The sequence below is a fragment of the Dunckerocampus dactyliophorus genome, chromosome 6 (genome assembly GCF_027744805.1).
Source record: "Dunckerocampus dactyliophorus isolate RoL2022-P2 chromosome 6, RoL_Ddac_1.1, whole genome shotgun sequence".
NCBI classification, from domain to species: domain Eukaryota; kingdom Metazoa; phylum Chordata; class Actinopteri; order Syngnathiformes; family Syngnathidae; genus Dunckerocampus; species Dunckerocampus dactyliophorus.
This window is the reverse complement of record NC_072824.1, coordinates 11,633,785-11,657,133: the sequence shown is the minus strand read 5'-3', so window position 1 is coordinate 11,657,133 and position 23,349 is coordinate 11,633,785. Positions and strand designations below refer to the sequence as shown.

Sequence of the window (23,349 nt, the reverse complement as noted above, 5' to 3'; positions counted from 1 at the left end):
TTTAATGAATGCCTAAATCATATTGACAAAATTATTGTTTATTTGTATTCATCCATCCATCCACGGATCCATGGTCTACGCCGCTTATCCTTATTAGGGTCGCGGCGGTATGCTGGAGCCTATCCCAGCTGACTTTGGGCGACAGGCGGGGTACACCCTGGACTGGTCGCCAGCCAATCGCATATAGACAAACAACCATTCACACTCACATTCATACCTATGGACAACTTAGAGGACTGTGTGGCATGCTAACCACTAGACCACCGTGCGGCCCTATTCGTATTTATTATTATTTATTTATTATTATTTATTATGATTGTGGAAAAACCTTGACAATTATATTACCATATTGTTACATTACCTTATCACTTTTCTATGTATTAAAAAGGTCACATATGAAATACAGGAAGAGAATAAATGTACAGCAACAAATGTGCAATAGATGGAGGGTAGGATTATATAAGCTTTGCTTCTTTCTTCTCCTTTTGGACACGTGGAACTGTGAATTTTATTATGTGATGTATCCCATTGTAACTTGTATGCATGTTTAAATAAAATTAAACCATTACCATTAGCATTACCATAGCTCACGATCGACATAATGGGCACCCCTGCACTAGTATCTCGCCACTGACAGGTTGGTGACACCTGCTTTAGATTGGCACTGAGCTGAAGTCTTGCGAGATTTGAGGACGTGACGTATCGACAACCAAGTTTTGTATGAAGTGTCTGATAATATTGAAAGAGGTCTATGTTGGAATGATTATCATTCAAGGCCTTTTGCTGTGGGTATTCCTTTATAGTTTTTAAGTTTTTACTGTTTCATCTGTTCCTCATGCACGCTAATCTGAGAAAGTTGAGGGTGGGGGGAGCGCGAGAGAGAATTTGGGCTAGACCAGCCCCTTCAGTGTGATGCATGTTTCAACTGAGGTCTTACTTTCCATAACACTGCCTTGTCACTTTGACTCAGCCACTGGGTGCTCAAGTCTGGATTCTACTCTCTGAAAAGCTGCTAAAGTTCAGGGCAACAGCAAAGGTAATGATGGTTTTGTATTTTGTTTTCTCTTGTAATGTCACATTAAGCCCATTTTGCAGGAACGTTTTTACTTTTTGTGTGAGCACGACAGAAGTCTTACATTCATAGAAATGCGGGATTGTTTTTATTTAAATTAACTTGTACTAGAAGACTCCATGCAACTACACATGACAAGAAACAGTGTTGTGTCATATGTAATTCAAAACTACTAGAGTTTCCTTTTTTTGTAACTGTTTGCAAAAATATACTTTTAAAACAAAAAATATTTGTTAGAAATAAGCACACATGATGTATGTGCAGTATCAGTGACAACTGACTCATCGATGATGCATATTACTGCTGATCATGTTTAAAAGAGGTTGTGAATTCCATTCATTCCCTCATTTCTCGACAATAGATTCAATGTGTGAAATACAGTCCCAGACATTCAATGTTAACATATGCCTCAGAGAAGATCAAACAAAAGAAAATCTTGGAGGAATACAACTGTAATTAACCTCTAATTGACTTTTACTTTAACTGCTATAACATTTGAAGCGCCATTTAAACAAATGCATGATAATGCTTTACGTATGGTGTTTGGCATTGATGGTTAAAGCACATTTACAGTGTGCATGTGTGTGTGTGTGTGTGTGTGTGTGTGTGTGTGTGTTACTTCAAACGCACTTCTCATCTATATAATAAACGTGGTGTAGTCAAATGCAGCTGCAGTTCTTCCAAATTGGGTGCACATGTTGTCTAAAATGACACAGCAGGAAGGATGAGATACTCCTTTAAGCAACATCAGCATGTCCCTGAAAGGTGACACTTTAACGTGGAAACAAAAACAACAATAATACCCATTTAAAGAGCAGGAATAAAGCATACATTTACATATTTCCACCTTGGAAAGTCTGTTATATACCATCTGTTGGTATGTATATGTTTTTTTGCTTATGTATTTACTGTTTATAATTATATTTCTAGATATCTTGAATGTTTTTACCTTTTTATTGAAAGTTTATTGAAAGTTGCACCTATGATAACGATGTTTGCCTTTTTTCTCCCAGCAGTGATCAAGACACAAAGAGCTCAATAGTCCCCTCTTCTGGTGAAACTGAAAACAACTTGGATTTTTTTGTTTTGTTTTGTTTTATTCTTATCGTATGAAGGCCATTTAATTACCCTGCGTGTTGAAGGACTTCAGATGTTTCCATGCTGCCAGCCAAACTCAATTATAATGACTTTATAGCCATTAAAGTCAATTAAAGCGGCGTTGAGTATGGAGGCTTCAAGTTCTGCTCATGTTGGGACTCCCCCTGTTACACTCACGATGCACCCCTCCTCTACTCCACCCTCCTCTTATGGTTATCTTCAGTTCTTCTGGCAGTACCAGGACAATTCAGTCATTGTGGAGCATTACAACTACACAGGGAAGCTGCAGGGAGACCGCTACCGTGACGGCCTCCGACCCGAGGGCATTGCCTTCCTCGTGGTGTGCCTGCTCATCGTCCTGGAGAACGCTGTGGTTCTTCTCGCTATCTGGAGGAACAAAAAGTTCCACTTGCCCATGTATTATCTCCTGGGAAACCTGACTCTGTCTGATCTCCTGGCTGGGATTACCTACATGGCAAACATCATCATGTCCGGGCCGAAGACTTTGCAGCTGACACCACTGCTGTGGTTCCTCCGAGAGGGAGGAGTGTTCATCACGCTGGCTGCCTCCATCATCAGTCTCCTTGCGATCGCCATCGAACGGCATGTAACGATGGTGACTATGAGGCCATACCACAGTGCAAAGCGGGGACGGATGTTGGGGCTAATTTGTGCAAGTTGGGCCATCGCTGGCTTCTTGGGCATCCTCCCAATCCTGGGATGGAACTGCATCCACAGACTGGACCAGTGCTCCACTGTGCTTCCGCTTTACGCCAAGAGCTACATCCTGTGCTGCGTATCTGTGTTCTGCGCCGTTCTCCTCGCCATTGTGGTCCTTTACGCTCGGGTTTTCCGCATCGTCCGCACCAATACACAACGCCAGCGGCTAGGCTTGTCCAGCAGCATGAGAAAAGGCTTAGCGAGGAAATCCCAGAAGTACATCGCCCTCCTTAAGACGGTCACCATTGTGCTGGGTGTCTTCATAGCTTGTTGGCTCCCCCTCTTTCTCCTCCTACTTCTGGATTTTTTCTGCCCGACACGCAGCTGTCGCCTCCTCTACAAGGCTGACTACTTCCTAGGGGTGGCCATGGTCAACTCGCTCCTCAACCCCATCATCTACACCCTGACCAGCAAGGACATGAGGAGAGCCATTCTCAGGCTGCTCTGTCGCCCATGCCTCATGACCAGAGACGGCCAGGTGAAGAAGATCGGCATGCCATTCCTGGAGTGCAGCTTCAGCAAGACAGAGGTGGCCTCTCAGAAGTTGGAGGGGGGGATAGAGACGACAATCTCTTCCGGGAATGTTGTCACAACGCCATCTCCTATCAAGGCCCTCTATCCTAAACTCTTTAAGCCCTAAGGACTGTCGGGTTGGGTCACACTTAACAAAAGGACATGTAGCACACCTCTTGTAGGACAACTGCCTCCTTTCCACTGCATGGGACCAACTCTCTGTTTTCATTAGCAAAAACATTTCCAGTACCTAAACTAATGCTATGATACACAGCTAGAAGCAAATGCAGCTTAGCCTGTTGCTGTGTCTTAGATGTGGACGTTGCAGTGTTATACTCCATAGTTTCCACTTTGCTGCCTTCAGTCTCCTCTTGGATAAAACATGCTCCTTCCTGTGATGCTGAGAGATACATGCAGGAGAACCCCGTTTTCCGACACTGTTGTTACCTTGGCTGTTTCTGACTGATGCCTTCAAGGTGGCATGGGTTTTTGCAGTTTGCTGCTGTGCAGTGGATAAGGGTCAATATGGACTAAAACCAGGAACAAAACAATCATGGTGGATGAAAACTAAACAACATCCACCATACAAAGCTACAGTTAGCTTTTAAAGAAAGGTTTCTCAAAGCCATGAGCGGTTAATTTAGAGACAACGGTATAAAGGCTCCTCATCAAATGTGAACAAGCCAACGCTTATCAACTGATTTGCACTGAAATGTCACAGACAACTAATACATTGGCTTGCACTCCTGTGGTTCTGTGGTTTGTACCCAAGCCTGCAAGGCCACTTTGGTTAAAAACAAATGGCCGATAAGTGTAAATACCACATTCACTCTCTCTTTGGTTGGCCTTCTTCAACCCTTTGTGTGGTTTCTTGAAAAAAAGAATATATACACACTTCTTTGAGCTGTACATCTGTAAACACATGGATTTCGCTGGATCGAAGGCCCGAGATGTGATGTATAGTGTACTTATACTGTGGCGGAAATGCAGGGGGGGAATTCAACAGGAAAGAGCTGTGATACGTACAGCAGGGAGGCAGATGCAAAATCAAAGTTTTAAAATGACAGTTATGTTGTGTGACCAGTGGAAAATGTGTTGCTGTTAAATGTCAGCCTGGCTGCAAAGCACAGCAACAAGAAGCATTGTCATTGGATTCAAAGATTTTCTATTATCCCGCCTTTGATATCACTTTTGTACAAATGTTTTTGTCCTCTTCCAGGACATTTTTTTTGTTCTGTAAATCATTTTGGGAATGTTACTCTTAAAACATCTGTATAGTAAATTATATACATTTTGTAACAGTGTCTGTAATTTTAACCTTGGTTTTTTTTTATAAAGGACAAAAAATGTTTTTTTGGAGTTGGGTTTATTTTGTCTTGGTCTTAAATTGTGCATGAAGCCTCTTTTTTTTAAAAGAAGAAGCACGAGAGGAAGTGAGCCCCCTCGTCTCGCATCTGGTAAGGGCATTGGCCTACATCATTGAAGTACCACATAATGCACCTTTTATTCCAAGACTGACCATTTCCCATCTTTTTCTTTTTCCGTTCTTCTGCCATACAATGAGGGAAATGGGCCTCCACCAATGCCTGATCTTTAATTGTGCCTAGTTGTGTATGTTTTACTCCACAGCTTTGTTTAATTTTTTGATCTTTGGAAAAAAACAGATTAAATAAATATACACATATATATATATATATATATATATATATATATATATATATATATATATATATATATATATATATATATATATATATATATATATATATATATATATAATATACATATATACGTAAAAATACACATATTTAAATATATTTTTGTTACATTTTTGCAAATTGTGGTTGGTTTTGTTAATTGATGGCTTGTGCCTTTTTTTCTTGCCCTAGTGGGAGGGGCCTGAGGTTTATGTAGAGGCCTTTGAACCGAATTATACTACACAAAGGTAGTAGTTTTGAGCCTGAAACACAGTAAATGAAGTACTGTTGCTTCATCACTGTAAATATATTTTTTAATACTTTGCGCTCGCATTATTTTTGCACTTTTTCACTGCCCTGCACTATCTGGAGAGCACAATAAACGCCCTAAAAGTAATGTTTTTGACTCTGCCATTGTTTTTCCCCACTGTTCTGAGGGCCTTGCAGTAGAACCCCGCAACAATCATGTTTTCAATATCAGTGAAATAACTCATGGATTACAATACAAAAAATATCATATTTCTTAGCTGATGGACAGACTGATTTGCTTCCTTGATCACCATTATCGCAAAAGTAGTGCCGTAACTCCTCTGTTGTTTGCTAACTAACACCTTTGAGACACGTTTTTTCCAAGACCTGCAGCTCTCCAAGTCACTGGTCTGTGTGAGTGACAGGAAGAAAAGCTCTGAGTCGAGTCGAGAAGTTGTTTGGCATCACCTGTTAGTTTGCATGTCTAAAAATATCTCTAGAGCCCCGAAAGGTAAAGACAACTCTTCTTTTTTCAGACTTTCTTTGTCTTCTACTGAGCTAACTACAGTAATTACAGCCTACTTTATTTTAAAAACCAGTGATCAAAATAAACACTTAATATGCATAATAGAATTGCAAACACAATTGCTGGTGGCGATGTTTAGAATGTTTTTCAATGTGGTCACAAGATAATTGTATTCAATTTGCATAGCAAACCTGTCTTTCATAAGAACATGACAATGCACAGTGCTATAATCAAACATATTTTTATTTGCTTTATTTGGCAGCATTACATGGTTCAGTCTTGTGGCCTTAAGTGACCCCTTTAAGAAAGATTATAACAAATGACCCCACATGGTTCTGCAGTTGCACGTGTGTGGGAGAGATTGAATCAGTTGGAATGCGTGTACCCTCTCTTGAATCAGGAATTTATAGAAAGGCCTATTCATGTCTTGTCGGGTTATACCAATGCGTTGCTTAAATTTATTAAGACTTTGTAAGTGACATGTTTCATCGGCAATCCTGCCACTGGAGGGATTGCAGTGGCAAAATGAAAAGACCATGACTCAATTGTGCATGACTCAATGCGGATTATTATTATAATTAGTTAATGGACTTTTTACTGCACTTTACATTACAAATAAAGAATCCGTGGGTTCCCCAGATTTAGGATTCAGCTAATTACCATCTGTAGTCCTTTAGGATTTAGAAAAGGACATTATTTTGCACAAAACTAACTAACCTCAGTATGGGCTTTGGTTGCCACCCTGTGGTTGTAAGTAGAATACACAGTGCACTTACTTGAACCCCAAGGTGCCCCTTATGAAATGCCCATTTAAAATAAAACATTTGAAAGTGCATTACATTTCAAATGACATTGGATGAACTGGATACAAGCGTACACCTGCAAATTCCAAAGATCAACCCTTTGGATAAATTTGTTTTGATTGACAGTGTAGTGGTGTACAAGTAGTACTTGTCTGTTTATTCAGTCACACAAAAGTCAGCAAATTCAATATTTGTATTCTGGCACCCAATACAAAATTACTATGGTAATCAAAAAATTACTTTAAACACTTAATTATCTAAATGGGTTTGGCACATTTTAGTGTTCCTCTCGTTTGTAACACTATCAGATTTTGACTGAGCTGGCAGTCGCCCAGGCAATGCTTTACTTTCACTCTGAAACCTCCTTCTCAATAAAATCCTAATGACTTAGAGCTGAGTTGACTGCCATTACTTGTCAATGGAGGTCGAGCTGAGGCCATGGAGGGAGACTCTTATTGTGAAGGCGTGAGAAGGCCGGGTACAATGCTTAGTCATGGTGAGTTACCGCTTCCCTCTGCTGCTGTTATGTGGCGAACAGTTTACCACATCGGGATGGTGGAAGTGTGCTTCACGACGTAAGTGTATTTCATAAAACATTGTAGCTTACAATTGTTCCTGAGGTTGGATTTAAGGTGTATATTTTTGGAAACAAAGATGGTGTCTAACAACCGGAACGCGGCTAAAACCGCCTTGTTATTTGTGTTTGGAGCGGTTTAGTGCCGCTAGCTACGACCGTCTGTTGTTGTCATCGGGAGTAGCATTAATAGTATTGATAGTACTGTAATAGTATAAGTAGTGGTACTTAAAGACACATTGAAGTGTTCTGTTACTCCACACAGTAGACACGTCAATCATATTTACTTGATTTCGACGCCAGTCTTTATTTTCCGTGCCACCTGATGTCTATGATCGTAGCAAGTGGCAAACGTTAGAGGATGTGAGACTGTCTATTGAGGAAAGAAAATCTCTGGACGGTGTGTATGTGTTGAAGATTAGATTTATTATGTAAGAACTGGCTTCATTTCTGCTGGGTGGTGTTACGGTACATCCAGTTCCACTGTGAAGAGTTCATGATGACTCACTGACTAACTCATTGCCAACATGCCAGTGATCAAACATGTACTCTTAATTTATTAGCTTGTCGTCCTCATTTGCTCATTTTGCAGGAAAGCTCTTTTAAAGGAAAACTGCACGTTTTTGGAATTTTGCCCATCGTCCACAATCCATATGTGAAACCAGCACACGTCTTTCCATTTTCTGTGCGTTCTAAAGAGAGAAGAACAGTTAGCAGGAGGGAGCTAACAATGCAAGCCCTCTAAAAACCTCCAGCAACGTCTTACCATTTTATATACATGCTGTGACCATGCACTAACAGGTACTTTCATGAGAACATGCAGTACTTATTATTTTGCCATATTTTGATCACTTTAAACTTCACCGGAACTTCTTTTTGGGCACATTGATTTCACATATAGTGCTACTTCTGTCAACAACAGCAGCGTGTTAAGCGCATGTCTGTTCGTTACTACTAATCATGGCAGATTTAGTGAGAGCCGCTGCCGATGACTACTTTTGGACAAGTGAGGATCCAGAACCTTATCATTTTGAGCCTGAATATATAACGATGAGCCCGCAAGAAGAGGGAGTGAAACTTCATAGCAGATGGGGAGCAAGTCATTACACAGGCATGACTTGGTGGTGTAAATGTGGAGCTTGTATGGAGTATTTCTGCTGCACTGAGTGGCATACAGTGTTACCAACGATGGAAAGGCTTCGTGTGTCTGTCAAGGAGGACATTGCTCGAAGAGATTGCATGACAACAAACAAAGGATTCTTAGCACTAACAAACCCTGCAGTGAGAAACTTTTTCCACCTACCCAAAATAAACTGGAAAAGATGCCCCAGACCAGCTGGACCAGACGGACAACTGTCCATTGAGTAAGTCACCATGATATTGATTGTCATACATGGAGTGCATAGCACATGATATCCCAGCACAGTCCATCTAGCTTGTGTATAAAGAAACATGGAATGTGGGCTAATACTTTACAGATAATTTGGTTGTTTATTGGTAGTTGTTCTTATGCTTGTTCTTGTTTCCCAGTCAGTCCAGATTGGTGTCCTATCACATTGTTTTGAACAGCAGCGCTTGCTTATGGCGTGAGGCACTGCACAATTACGCCAGAAAAATAGTTCTTAGAGTTAGCTGCTACAATAACAATGTCGCTGTAGCTTGGTTTACATACAGGTCAGTTATGTAAATAGAACTTTGTTGTCATTTTTGGAGGGGGTTTTTTTAGGGATTAATAGTCAAAAATAGGTGTGTCCCATTGTTAGCTCCCACATGCTCGCTGTTTTTTAGCTGTCAAAAGAGAAAGACATGTGTGGTCATGTTTCACATAAGGATTGTAGATGATGGGCAAAATTCTCAAAAAAGTGCAGTTTTACTTTAACGCCACTCACTGAATGATGTGTCTGTATCCGAGGAACACTATACAAGCTATTGCGTAGCCTGTCCCCAGGGACACCCAGGCCCTAGCTGGGGCTCTACGTTTACCAAAAGTGACGTTCTCAACAAAGATCGAACACTATTCTTATCGGGACGTGGGTCCACCTCAGAGTCAAGACTCAGAGTAACACTGTCACCATCATAACACCTCTATTACAACTATACAGGCATTGTTTTCTGTAACATTTCAACATTATTAACATTTTTTTTCAACAGGAGAAGCTCAATGAAAAAGTACATTGAAAAAAATTGTATGCATGCAAAACACGAAAAACTTTTCGCATATCTGTAGGTGAAATTTAAATACGGAACGGATTGAGTGAAGAAGTCAAACAATGTGCTAATATGAGCCAGTTTAAGAAACAGTACAAACATGTGTTCATAAGAAGAAGAAAGACAAAACACAGTGTCATATCATTTTTCTCATAATTTTTTATAATTTAGTATAGTGCTTTTATTACTCAATTTTTATGCCATCTTTATCTATAATATACTCTGTAGTCTTTTATTCATTAGAGAATGTTAGTTTTACTCCCATACTTAACATTTACTTGTCATTCTTTTATTATTATTGAATTAAGGTAGTACTACTTTTTATAGATTATTAATTGATTCCTAAATGTCAGTAATCGATGCTGACGGAACAAAAAGACGGAAAGCGGAAGTGCCGCCCAGACAGTTTATGTTGGTGCACCTACCGTAATGGGCGCCACAAGGGAGAGGACAATCAACTGCGATTGGCAAAAACTCATCACCAACGTGTAGCAAGCCCTGCACACGGGTGGCGACGAGCGGCTGTGACCAGCTACACTGGTGAGTGACAAGTTCACATCCAGAGTGACTTGTACGAGTCTCCCACAGTTTTGATTGGCTGTCAGATGTGGAGGGAATTTGGGGGAGTCAAACTAGTTCGGAGGAGGAAAAGCGGCTGGTATTGCTCGAGTACTCCTGCTGGATCTTACTAGTATTGAAGATAAACTTATATATGTCCGTGTAAATTAATCTAAACTTACCCGATATGTTTACTCTGGCTCCAACGAGTTGCCATGCCGCTGCTTTTGTCTTTATATCTCTATATTCTTTTAGAAATGTTAAATAGCTCCAGGAAATTAATCTGTTTCATGTTTATTTTAATTGTGGATCATTGCAAATATGCTTTGTTTTTGTAGTACACAGTGAGTAAAAAGAAATTATACATAGAAAAAAATGATGCTTGAAAAAATTGACCAACTATTGATCACAAAAAAAGATGCATCGATAATCGTTTTATCATCGCATTGCAGGCCACTGATTCGTAATCACCTCGAATCGTGAGGTGACCAGAGATTCCCCTCCCAGTACAGTGTTCCCTCGTTTATCGCAGGGGGTAGGTTCCCAAAATAGTAAAATCCCAATAAGTAAAATCCGTAAAGTAGCCAACTTCATTTTTTTTTTCAATTATTATATATGTTTTAAGGCTGTAAAAACCCTCACCATACACTTTATACACTTTTGTCAGACAGGCAATAACATTTTCTCACGTTTCTCTCTTGTTTAAACACTTTCAAAAAAGGTCAAACCTTCATTTGAATTTCAATGATCAACCTTAATGATCAACACAAGAAATTATTCAGTTACTCACTCATATTTCACTCCTGTGACTGTGCCTTTTCATCCTGGCGTCGTTCTGCTGTACTGTATCCTTGTTAAAACATATTGTTGCAGATGAACCGAAGATTCATTTACAAGCTAGCAAGCTAGCGATGACACAGGAGACATGGCAGGACGGCACGAAGGAGATTGAATGACAATGGTCTACAGACAATCAAGACGCAGAAAACAATGGGCAGTGCACACTCGAAAAGTGAACCACGATAGAGCGAGGGAACACTGTACTATATTTATTGTATATCTCAAAACTCTGCATCTTTACTGGCATCTTTATCCTTTTTCTTTAACCATTAAAAAAAATTATTAAACTGGTACACGTTCCCAAAACATATGCAGGAACAAATGACGTTCCTCGGAAGGCGATTTTTTGTTTACAGTTGTCCCTTGCTACATCGCAGTTCAAACATTGCTCCCTCACTCTCAGTTTTTCAAAAAATAATTCATAAATGATTGCTGATTTGTGGTTGATTACGGCCCATTATTAGTCAAAAAATATTCAAAGACAAGTCATGTAGTATTCTGGTCATAATGTTACATTGATGAGACATTACCGTAACACTGCATGGAGTCAGCAATGGCATGTCCGACAGGACATACAGTAGTAGGCCTGGGCGATAAACCGAAAATGCACCGTTACCGAAATTTACTACGATAACCGACTACATTCACATAATTAATGCAGCCACGTGACTCGACCCATCAAGCTTGAACAAGAAGGGAAACAAGATGATGAGGGAACAGTTGATGTTTCAAATGAAGAAGCGGCTGTACAGTGCCAGCATTTCACTCGCTTTTGCGTCTAGAAATAGACTGTGTGAGTAGAAAAAATAAAAAGGGAGCACACGTGCAACTATGTTTTTCAACCCTTTGATTCGCATTTAGCTCCTGAAATGAGTCCATACAAAGTGAATCAAAGTAGAGTAACATTTTGGCGCGTCTGTATATAAATCTACAAGTCTCCTACCACTTTTCTTGGCTCACATCGGCAACTCGTGTTGATGGGCGATCAGCCGTACAAGCTGCACTCGCTGATGTAGCTAACTAGCTATGTCATCAGTTGGATACTGGAGTGCTGCGGGAATGATAACTGCTCTTTGTGACGTACTCTGTGCTTTCCCAATCATGCGCTGAAAATCCTTTTTTTTTTGTTTGTATTAATCATAATGCCGCTCTGAATGATACACAAATACTTGACTTGAAATATATGTATTTTTAAAGCCTTAAAAAAAAAAACATGTACCAAAATGACCAATTATGCAAAATTGACAATTCACAAATAAAGAACAAGATAAAAACATTATAAAAGCGTCTCTATAGGAAACCATAATTAGTTTGCTGTTGGTAGCGGTTTTTAAGGATTCCATGCTTTATTTGCTGTCACGAATGGATGGTCATATGGCTACAAGAAGATGTGAAATTCTCTTTTCCTTGTGTAAATGGTCATTTTGATGATGGCTATCTATCCAGTTTGTAAAACCAACATGGCACACACATATAGGCACATAACATGACAATGGAATGTCTGGAATTGAATAGAATTGTTAGAAAAATGAGAAAGTCACCACACTAGATCCCCAACTTACGAACACCCGACTAGCGAACACTCGCGGATACGAACACAAGCCGACTGGTCTATATTTTATTTTATTTTGCCTTGTAGTCAGTCAGTATTTATACTGCTACTGTACATGCTTGACCAGTAGAGGGCACTGTGATACTGCTAATGCAGCCTTAGAGCTAATGAAACCAACACAGGACGAGTTAAACGCTGGGGAGATACAGTGTAAAGCTAAATGGAAAGCTAAATTATACAACCCGGACAGAGCGTGTGATTAAAGTTATGAAGAGTTAATCGGCCTGCTTAATTCTACACCACCCACAGAACACTACCTCTTTTAGAAGAGTCTAACGATGACGACGATTTGTCCTTTTTTTCAATATCTCCTCCTCCAACTCCTCCACAACGACGTATGCTCGCCGACTCCTCTTCAAAGGTAAATAACATTTATCATTACGTATTATTATATCATTTTTATTATTGTTTTTTTCATTAATTATCCTTGTTTAATATTACTACTGCACCCAAACTCATATTTACATACATACACATATACTGTATATGTATACACGTACATGTAGTACCTATATCATTGGTAATATTACCTTTTCCCCTACTTAAGAACTCGTCTGGAACCAATTGTGTTCGTTAGTTGGGGACTTAGTGTATATTTACATTATAAATGGTACTGTATTATTATTATTGGAATATATTACCTGACATGGTTGTGGTAGGTTTGGTTGATATCAACGCCGTTCTTCTTGTGCACTGTGATGTGGCCATTAATAATGTAATTGCATGAGACGTGATGCCAGTCATGTTATGTGACTGTAGGTGTAGCTTAGTACATGTGTGTACAGGATGTAGTATGCCACGGTATGTATGATACATTCATATTTGTGGACCGCAGACCCAGGGAGATTTATTTTAGGTTCCACAAAGATGATGTTGAACACATGAAACATGAAAACTGTCGCAAAGCACATTATGTAAATGAGGCGTTGTTGGCGCTTTTTGGAGGTTTTTTGAGAAGGCTTTATAGGCGGAATAGGTGCGTCCCATTACGTGCATTATATTTAATTAAAAGTAATGTGTGCCAGTTGGTCAATAAATTAAAGAAAAGCAGTTAATTTGAATTTCCTGCAATTATTTTCAGATGGCAAAGATATATAGTGGTTGGGGATTTATCGTGTATTTATCGTTATCGAGGTAAAACTGCCCAATTTATTGTGATACAGTAGGCGCCCCTACAATGTAAATAATCCGTTCCGAGTTTATTTTATAGGGTTTTTATGTTATACGAAGCGTAAAATACATGTAAATAGCCTAATCCGTTCCAAGATCTTCCCAAACTCACCACCTTTGGCCCTTCAAAATATTCAAAGTCCACCAGATATGGTGGGAAAATATAAGAAAACATTAGCATAGACATAGTAGAGTAACATTCCAATACAAAATTAGGTAATAAATAAGATTACAAAAACAAACAACTAGTTTAAGGGCAACTAGATGAGGAAGGGAGAAGCCTGTCTCTCACACAAACTCACGGACGTGCTGGATAAGTCAGCCAATGAGATGAGAGCGTAGGCGGTGCCCCTGTAATCAGCCAATGAGATGAGAGCATAGGCGGTGCCCCGATAATCAGCCAATGAGATGTAATACGATGCAAAAACTTTACAGAAATTCTTTACGTTCAGTGGAATTTACGTAAAAGGAGGTTTACGTTATGCGAGGTACTACTGTATTGATTAGGTCATATTGCCCAGCTCTAGGACATAGTGAAAAAAGTTCTCCCATTTTATGTGGAAGTGGTAACTTTTTGGCCTCTTACTTGGTCCTTCTAACCCCACTCCGTTTGAAACACTTTTTTAAGTTTATAATAAATAAATTGGAGGCTAACTAGTTACCTCCGTAGCATGCTAATGCTTAAAGAGGCAGCTGTCTCTTATGTCCCTTCAGTGATCCCGTAGCCTGCGCCTTATGGTGTAAACAAAAAGAATAATATAGTGTAAAGGTGACTATAGGAGTGTTATTTCATGTCTACAGGGCCCTAATAATGGTAAAAAACATATTTAGTAAGTCGCAAACAGGTTTTCTATGCTCTATGAACATATTCAGTTTATTAATATTGAATCCTGCTTCACGGAAATGCCGATACCGATCACATAGATTTACTGTAAATGTTTACATTTATTGATGATGAGGGGAAACGTTAGGACAATTCCAAGGTCCGCTGACTGCCACGGGGCCAAAAAATAGGTAACTATTTTAAAAACAAAAGGGGAGGGGATGGCCCAACGTGATTTTTTTTTTTTTTTTTTTCTCGTGGGGCCAGAATTCCTGGTTTCACCCCTGCTACTAGTTGGCTGTATGATATGAAAAATTTAATCATAAAATCACCTTCATTTAGACAAAAACATCCGACTTAATTTTTCAAGAGAACATATCACTCGTGAAACTTACTTAAAGAGAATGAGATGCCTTCTTTAAGGAGACTTTGGATACGAGAGTACTGTACATTGTCTGATGGAGTTCTAGCAAGACTTCCAGCAGCATGCAGCGGCGTTCCAAGTGAGAGAGCAGTCGGCAAACCCGGTGTCTTCTGCTGCTGAGAGAGGCTGGTCATCTAGTCCGATGAATTCAATTATTTTTCGGGTTATTTGTTTTCGACTTCTGACTGTCAAGCATATACGGACAAGTGTTGTTCAGCATTTTGGCCATATTAGCTGCCGTTTGACTGATGGTCACATCGTGAGCCTCAAAAACCGTGGGCGGGGGACAAATGCTACAGGCTGCAATAGTACGAGCCAGAGGTGGCTTTTGTGATCAGTGTTGAAAGGCATTTACTAGCATATGCCGATCCCATGCTTTTTCACGGAAATCAGCCGATACTGATTGATGGCCACTTGATCGGAGCTTCCCTAGTGTGGATCTAACACACAGTTTGATTAGGAGTTTGAATTTGACCTTAACTGTTAAACACACAACACAGCAAGCACAAACCATCCATGACTGCACAATACAAGGGATAGCTTTCTTGAGGAATTGGAGGCATGAGATGCCATGCTCAAAGGAGGAGCAGTGTTGCTCAAGGGACCGCAATCCTGTGTGAAATGACAAAAGAATGAGTTAAAAAAAAACACACAAAAAAACATGTTAAGAGCTACAAATTGACTTTTTTTTTTTTTTTAATGAGCCGACCGTGAGTGCCTCTAGATGGATCAGGGGCCCACAGCAGTGTTGTTACAGACAGTAGATGTTCATTTTGACATCTTATTAAGTGCATCCAGTATCTAATGTCACTTTCTCCCCCCCCCACTTTTTTCCCCAAGTGTTATATGAGCTGACTTCTTCCGAGTAAATATGGTGGTGTGTCTACAACGAAAGCTATCCAACACCTTCTCCCTGGCTTCCCTTTCGGATGGACGGCTAAGTTATTCTTAATACACTTTTGACACACAACCCCCTCCTCCCCTCCTTTTTTTTTTTTTTTAAAACCTCCTGCCTACTGGACTGTATCCAAATGACGATGTGAGGTGTTTTTTCCCTCCATCTTTCTTGGGTGGTTGAACTTTTTTTTGGACTACATTTATAATTAAGGAGCTTGTTTTGAAAGCTGACCCTTTGATGGTGGTTCTATTTGTTATTATATTCTTATTATCTATTTTTTCCTTGGTAGTCAGAGAAATGCTCAAGGTGAATTATGTTGGTGCGGAGTCATGTAACAGTCCAACCACCCATTTCCAATATCTCCACAATGAGTCACACAGCTTGACACAGGTAATGAACTCATCCAAGGAGTCATTGTGTGTGCCTGAATTTTGCTAGAAGTCCTCACCTCCAAACACCAGGATCCACCCTTCCAAGTTCTTAATTTTACCCATGCTTCTCTGTGGTGCGATGGTGCCACCTAACACTTCCTGTGCGAGAGACTAGGGAGGTGGCGCTAAGGTAGGAAATGTCAGAGTGCCTGACAGAATGCAAAGCGCTGGTAACTCCATCCACGCGCAACGGCCACCGCGTCTTCAGCTACACACTAGAGAGCCACACGGCCGCCGCCTTCGCCATCATGAACGAGCTGCGTTTGGATCGCCAACTCTGCGATGTGACGCTCCGTGTGCGCTACAAAGACCTGGAGGCTGTGGATTTTGTGGCTCACAAGGTGGTGCTGGCCTCGTCATCGCCCGTCTTCAGGGCCATGTTCACCAACGGCTTGAAGGAGTGCGGCATGGAGCTGGTGCCCATAGAGGGCATTCACCCCAGAGTGAGTCAGCACCTCAACTCTCCTCTGATTTATTTCATGTTTGAATAATTCATTAGATGAGATTTGCATTTAATGCTGTGTAAGTAGACAGTAGTTGCTGTTTAGTTGCATTTCACGCTACTTTGCAATAATGAGGAACTTGACTAGACTGCAACACATGTAGACAAAGGGACTGATCATCAAATTCCTCTGAGTCTTAAATGTCATCCAGATGTTAGCTGTTATTTCATCCACAGAATTAAAATGTGGGGCTTCCGCTCAGTGCCAAATATGCTTCAAAATAAAAGCTTATATATCTTTCACATGTACGAAAGCTTTGTCATTGTAGTCAAGACATACGATTAAATTACCACCTTAGCTGTGTCAGATATAAAATATAGTAATCCCTCGTTTATCGCGTTTAATTTGTTCTAGACCCGACCGTGATCAGTGAATTTCAAAGTAGGAGTTCTTATTTATAAATGGAATATTTTCATAGTTAAAGCATAGAAAACCTGTTTACAACCTTCTAAATATGTTTTTTCCCCTCTACCCATGAAATAACACCCATATAGTCACTTTTACACATGTAGTACCCAATATAGTATACATAATAATAGAAAATAAGACATCTTAGACATAAATTTGTTAACAAGCAGAGAACACATATGCTATGAACATTTACACAGCAGCTGCTGTCGGCCACAACTCATGCCACTCACTACACCGTCTTCTGTCTTGGATGCTCTCAAACTAGAGGGCATACCGCCTAACCACTGAATCACAGTGAATGACACAATGTCATTAAAGTGCTGCAGGTTCAAAAATCCTTTATTATCACCCATTCTCCTTATGTCTCTGCCAAAAGTCACAAGTGAATGTGCAAGCAGTCCTTAATTTCATTTTGGATTTTGGCAATTTCGGTAACTGCTTATGTCAATATAAGTAGGTTCCAACTCTATCATGTACTATAGCTTCTACACCATTGCAAACTACAACCACAATAATAAACATATTGTTGATTAAATACTTCTCTGCCAATCTAAACTACCATTATTATTTTTCTGCAGGTCATGGACAGACTGATAGAGTTTGCCTACACAGCCAGCATTTCAGTTGGAGAGAAGTGTGTGATCCACGTGATGAACGGTGCTGTCATGTACCAGATAGATAGCGTCGTGAAGGCCTGCTGTGACTTCCTAGTTCAGCAGTTGGACCCCAGCAACGCCATTGGCATTGCCAGTTTCGCTGAGCAAATCGGCTGCACAGAGCTCCACCAGAAGGCCCGGGAATATATCTATATGAACTTCAGCCAGGTAAAATGTGAACTGTGGCTAATGTCATCACCAAAACATAATACATAAATAATATAATAATATGTCATCAGCACCTGGATAGGCCACACCTGTGAGGTGGATGGATTGTCTCGGCAAAGGCGAGGTGCTCACTAAAGCAGATTTAGACAGATTTGTGAACAATAATTGAGAGAAATCAGCCTTTTGTGTACATAGAAAAAAGTTCATCTTTTAAGTTCAGCTCATGAAAAAGGGGAGCGTAAAGAAAACTTTTTATACTTTTGTTGCGAGTATATCCACTTTATATACTTAAAAAGGAAGCGCCAAAGGTTGTAAATAGATGATACCGTTGTGACAGACTTAAAACAGTTATTTTGTTCCAACATGTATTTTCCAGGTGGCAACCCAGGAGGAGTTCTTTAACTTGTCCCACTGCCAGCTTGTGACCCTCATCAGCCGTGATGAGCTTAATGTCCGTTGTGAGTCTGAAGTCTTCCGGGCGTGCGAGGCCTGGGTGCGCTACGATCGAGAAAACCGGCGGCCGTACGTCCAGGCCTTACTCCACGCAGTTCGCTGCCATTCCTTGACTCCCAACTTTCTTCAAGCTCAGCTCCAGTCTCTGGACTGGGACCCCCAGTGTAAAGACTACCTTGCCCAGATCTTCCAGGACCTCACTCTGCACAAACCCACCAAAGTCAATTCTTGCCGAACCCCCAAAGTGCCACAGCTCATCTACACGGCTGGGGGCTACTTCCGGCAGTCCCTCAGCTACTTGGAGGCATATAATCCTTGTACAGGGGCCTGGCTCAGGCTCGCAGATCTGCAGGTACCCCGCAGTGGCTTGGCCGCCTGTGTCATCAGTGGGCTTTTTTATGCTGTGGGTGGGAGGAACAATGCCCCTGATGGCAACATGGACTCAAATGCGCTGGATTGCTACAACCCCATGAACAACTGCTGGTTGCCCTGTGCACCCATGAGTGTGCCCAGAAACCGAATAGGAATAGGAGTCATCGATTGCATGATATATGCAGTGGGTGGATCGCATGGGTGTATTCACCATAATAGTGTGGAGAGGTAATAGCTTTTAATTATTTATAATTGTTGATAATGAATTCTTGCGTAACAAGTGTCAATTGAACCACACGAAATCTGAATGTGTTGCTCCTGCTTTATAGGTACGATCCAGAAAGGGACCAATGGCAGCTGGTAGCCCCCATGTTGACGCGGCGCATCGGCGTGGGCGTGGCTGTCATCAACAGGCTACTCTATGCTGTGGGTGGCTTTGACGGGGCCAGTCGACTCAGCTCGTGTGAGTGCTACAACCCAGAGAGGGACGAGTGGAAGACCATGGCCTCTATGAACACCACACGCTCTGGAGCAGGTGAGCACGAAACACAACGTTGATTTTGTGTTTAAAATACGGACGGACAAACATTTATCCTGCTCATAGGTGTGTGCGCCCTGGGGAATCAAATCTTTGTGATGGGCGGCTACGATGGCACCAACCAGCTGAACACCGTGGAACGCTACAATGTAGAAACGGATACATGGAGCTGTGCTGCCTCTATGAGGCACCGACGCAGCGCTCTGGGAGTCACTGCATTACATGGACGCATCTATGTGTTGGGTGAGGAGCACTGCCAGCACATACACTACTACCTCGTGTGGATTTGCTATCAGCTTATTTGAACTTGGGCTATTAGAAGGGATTTACTGTCAAAATTGAGTTGCAAGCTTCATATAAATGACTCATAAGGGCTGTTTTATGTAGCGTATTTCCTCACATATTGGCCTCCACTCAATTAAACAATAAATAAATAGACAACCTATAGGCTCGTTTTCCACCTTAGGAGGGCTATAAGTGGGACTGGGACTGCTACTACCATGTGTCACTTCACAAGTCACACCACCTGCAAGAACAGACATGACACCTGTGAAGTTGAACTTTACTTTGTCGTTTAAATAGGAAGTGCTCCAAGCATCATCACCTATTTGTGGAAAAATGATCAAGAACAGGATTTCTGCTACGTGTTGTAATTTAAATATTAGTCAATGACAACTGAACACAAAATGTCATTTTTAAATTAAACCTTTTATTGTTAAGGAAGAAAAAAAATCCAAACCTACATGGCCCTATGTGAAAAAGTGATTGCCTCCTAAATCTAATCACTTTTTCACAGGGGTGTCACACGATCTTGCGAGATTAAAACATGACAAGATGAAAGTGAACTCGATCATTTTTCCCGTGTCAGTATATTGCCATGTGCATGCATGCCTGTTGTCCTCTCTCGCGTCCAAACAGGCAGGAAGAAAGTTCACTCTGCATTGGGTTCAGCACCTTGGAGCATTTGTTCCATAGAACAACGGCATGAACGGACAGAGCCCTTTTTTGTCAGTCATGCAGTCTCTTTGTCTCATTGGGTGGAGGCGAGTGTAGAACAGTGTAACATAGTAGAAATTAAATTAGTGGATTGCAATATATTGTCATATTTTTTCATGATCTCATCTCGTCTCGTTCTCGTAGACCGAATCTTGTGAATCTTTTTAATTTCTGTTCGTGAGGTTTTCATTTAACATCATTTACTATTGTACTAGAGCCAGTCTTTTCATACAGATGGTAATAATTAGCTCTTCAATTTCCCTGAGGGCACAAGGGATCGATGAAGTTCAAATCTAATCTAGTGTAATCAAATTCAATTGATTTGACCTTGTTTGTGTTGACAGGAGGTTACGATGGCAGCACGTTCCTGGACAGCGTGGAGTGTTACGACCCCGAGGATGACACTTGGTCAGAGGTAACGCGCATGATGTCGGGGCGTAGCGGTGTTGGTGTGGCCGTTACCATGGAGCCCTGCCAGAAGGACCTTCCTCAGTGTCCTAAACCTGAGCGGGAGAACGGTGGAGTTTCCCATCACAATCAGCGACAGAGCACACTGTAAACCCTCAGTCATCAATATCACGCCCTCCCCCGTCCATGAATACACACACACACATGCACAACTTAGGGGTAGGACATAGCTGAAGTTAAAAGATCTGAATGCTGCCTTAATAGTTCTCGTCACACCAAGTCAGTATTACGACTTAAAAGATTTAAAGTCCACTGTAATCATGGGTGTAATCAATTCTGAACCTGATTTGTCTTCTGCCAAACCTAACAAGACCTCAGTCTGTCTCTGTGCTTACATCTGGCATTTGAAGTCCTCCAGCAGAGCCTCATCTTCCAGATTAGACCTTTGACTGAAAAGGGCTTCCTACAGTACGTACACCTTATTTCGAATTACACAAAAGCATAGCTTATACAGGACAAAGTGGCTGTTGTTGGTCACTATGGAGTGTTTTAAGTGCCATCACAATGCTTGTTAGCTTGGTCAGTGTACTGAAGTACATCTCCACACAAACCGGTCATCCGCAAGGTACAACGTATCCATGACAACAGACCTCATGCTAGAGCATGTTCTCATCCTCAATCAGAAACCGCTTTCTCAACACAAGCTCCCTTGAAATTGTTTGGAAGCACTAAATTCATCTTATAAATGTAGTCCTACTAGGTTGCAAGTCTAATTTAATTAGCGCTCAATAGGGGTGTAACGGTACGTTTCCGTAACTTTCGGTTTGTTACAGAGGCGTACCAAATTCCCACGCATTAAAAGTGAAAGACAGGAAGTGTTTCTTGTGTCATGCTTTTACTCGTAATTAAATACAAGTGTTCACGAAAGGCGAGGTAGTGGTCGAGGGCAGTCATGCAGGGCACCTCTACAAGCCCGTGAAGCATGCGGAACACGTCCACAAGCGTGCAGCCTAGCCTGTTAGTCGCTGGAGTCATGACTAGCCATAATGCTAAGAAGACCGAGCCTGGAGAAACTCTTCCGTCATTTGGTAACACTTTGACTTCCCGGTAAACTACAAAACTAGTGTCTCTAAAGTGCGTCCCGAGTGCCATCTGCTGATCATGATTCATTATTTTTATGGGCCTGTGGTGCATTTTAGAAATAAATTTAAAAAAAAACCCCAGCATAAATGGAAAAATGGAGGCATAATGTAACGAGAAAATGCTGAAATGTTCATACTAGTAAATAACACACAGATTTGTCTTAAAATACTGTATATGTACTGGGTAACAGGTTTTTTTTCACCTAATAATAAAATAATACACAGATTTGTCTTAAAATATATGTACTGTGTAACAGGGTTTTTTTCACCTAATAATAAGATAATAAAAAAAATAATAATACAGTGGCCCCTGCATTCAGGACGCACCCTCAATGGAAACATTTTGGATAGCCCTGACGTAAACAAACAAAGTAGATAAGACAAAAGCAGTGAGCTGGCCTTATTTAACTACAAGATGGAACTATTAATGCTGCACCTCAACCAATAAGGAACTTACATATACTAAAAACAAAGTAATCATTCAAACTTGTTCTCTTGTACTCAAAGTACTTGCATTGTTTCAGTTTCCTAAAAAGCCTTGTAAATTATGATCTATATGTTTTTTTTAATTCAAGAATTGTATTTATTGGCTAAGTGGTTTTATAGTTTGTATTTTGTACCCTTACTGTACCCCACATTAATCGAACCGTGACTTTAATACCAAGATACGCACCAAAGCGCGAGGATCCCGCACCATTACACCCCTGTCGCTCGTACATTTTGTTATTTCTTTGCCCGTTTTGACGCGTCTACTGCTCACAGTGTATACTCAACAACAGCAAGTGGTTTTTGGCATGAGGCCTGTTAAGTGACATTCTGGTGCAAGAGAAGCAGATACTACAGCATGTCCAACAGGTTCAACCTGTCGTTTATGTAGTGCCAAGACAAAGGATCCTGACTGTGACTTTAAGATGACTAGTAATACCGTAGCGTTTTGTTGTTGTTGTTGTTTTTTAATAAAAACATCTGGACAGTCGACTTGGTTTTCTCTTCCACCAGACCTCAAAAAGTGACCATGTTTTTCAGAAGTGTTAAAACTACTGAACACAAATGACATATTTGTAACAGCCATTTAAGCTACAAAGGTTTCTAAGTGATGTTTTATACATTGATATTCAAACAATTCTTGTACAGAAATTGAAGAGCTCACTTTTTTTTTATTTATTTGTTCAGATCTTGTTCCTCTTAACTGACAACAGCTTTGTATTGAAATGGACTCTGGTGTTGTGTATTTTTTGGAGCCACAAGCATGTGTTGTAGATGACTAGGAATGCATGTTGATGAGGAAAAAAATGTAAAGACTTTGTTTCACTTTCAAAGGGATTTTTTTTTCTTTTCTTGGCCATCTGTTGTTGTGGTGGAAATTTAAAAGTATTTAAAATCGGCTTTGTACATTTTTCCAACAGAACCCTGTACAATAGTTAATTGTATGTTAAAAAAAAAATAAAAAAAATTGTAAGTAAAATATGTTTGTTGTACCCGTGTT

General features: G+C 40.6%; 2 protein-coding genes across 4 annotated transcripts; both read left to right on the top strand.

The window, feature by feature from the left end:
- The first annotated feature begins 934 nt into the window (after nt 1–934).
- On the top strand, nt 935–4,754 carry s1pr5b (sphingosine-1-phosphate receptor 5b). 2 transcript variants are annotated; one of them, XM_054779096.1, is made up of 2 exons: nt 935–1,036; nt 2,086–4,754. In XM_054779096.1, the coding sequence occupies exon 2, from the start codon at nt 2,298–2,300 to the stop codon at nt 3,528–3,530; it is 1,233 nt and encodes a 410-aa protein (XP_054635071.1). In that variant the 5' UTR covers nt 935–1,036; nt 2,086–2,297; the 3' UTR covers nt 3,531–4,754. The 2 variants fall into 2 exon arrangements, with proteins under 2 accessions (XP_054635071.1, XP_054635072.1); XM_054779097.1 differs by having other exon boundaries at nt 960–1,036; nt 2,089–4,754.
- A 2,367-nt stretch (nt 4,755–7,121) lies between these two features.
- keap1b (kelch-like ECH-associated protein 1b) lies at nt 7,122–23,341 on the top strand. 2 transcript variants are annotated; one of them, XM_054779492.1, is made up of 7 exons: nt 7,122–7,253; nt 15,728–16,659; nt 17,709–17,954; nt 18,331–19,007; nt 19,109–19,314; nt 19,384–19,560; nt 20,658–23,341. In XM_054779492.1, exons 2-7 carry the CDS (start codon nt 16,354–16,356, stop codon nt 20,870–20,872), a joined length of 1,827 nt encoding a protein of 608 aa, XP_054635467.1. In that variant the 5' UTR covers nt 7,122–7,253; nt 15,728–16,353; the 3' UTR covers nt 20,873–23,341. The 2 variants fall into 2 exon arrangements, with proteins under 2 accessions (XP_054635467.1, XP_054635466.1); XM_054779491.1 differs by lacking the exon at nt 7,122–7,253 and adding an exon at nt 7,263–12,831.
- Nucleotides 23,342–23,349: the final 8 nt, after the last annotated feature.

Coding starts and splice junctions, on each gene's coding strand:
- s1pr5b (XM_054779096.1), top strand. CDS start 2,298: ATGGAGGCTTCAAGTTCTGCTCATGTTGGGACTCCCCCTGTTACACTC.
- keap1b (XM_054779492.1), top strand. CDS start 16,354: ATGTCAGAGTGCCTGACAGAATGCAAAGCGCTGGTAACTCCATCCACG. Junction 17,955..18,330: donor TCTATATGAACTTCAGCCAG/GTAAAATGTGAA, acceptor TGTATTTTCCAG/GTGGCAACCCAGGAGGAGTT. Junction 19,315..19,383: donor CACCACACGCTCTGGAGCAG/GTGAGCACGAAA, acceptor TCCTGCTCATAG/GTGTGTGCGCCCTGGGGAAT.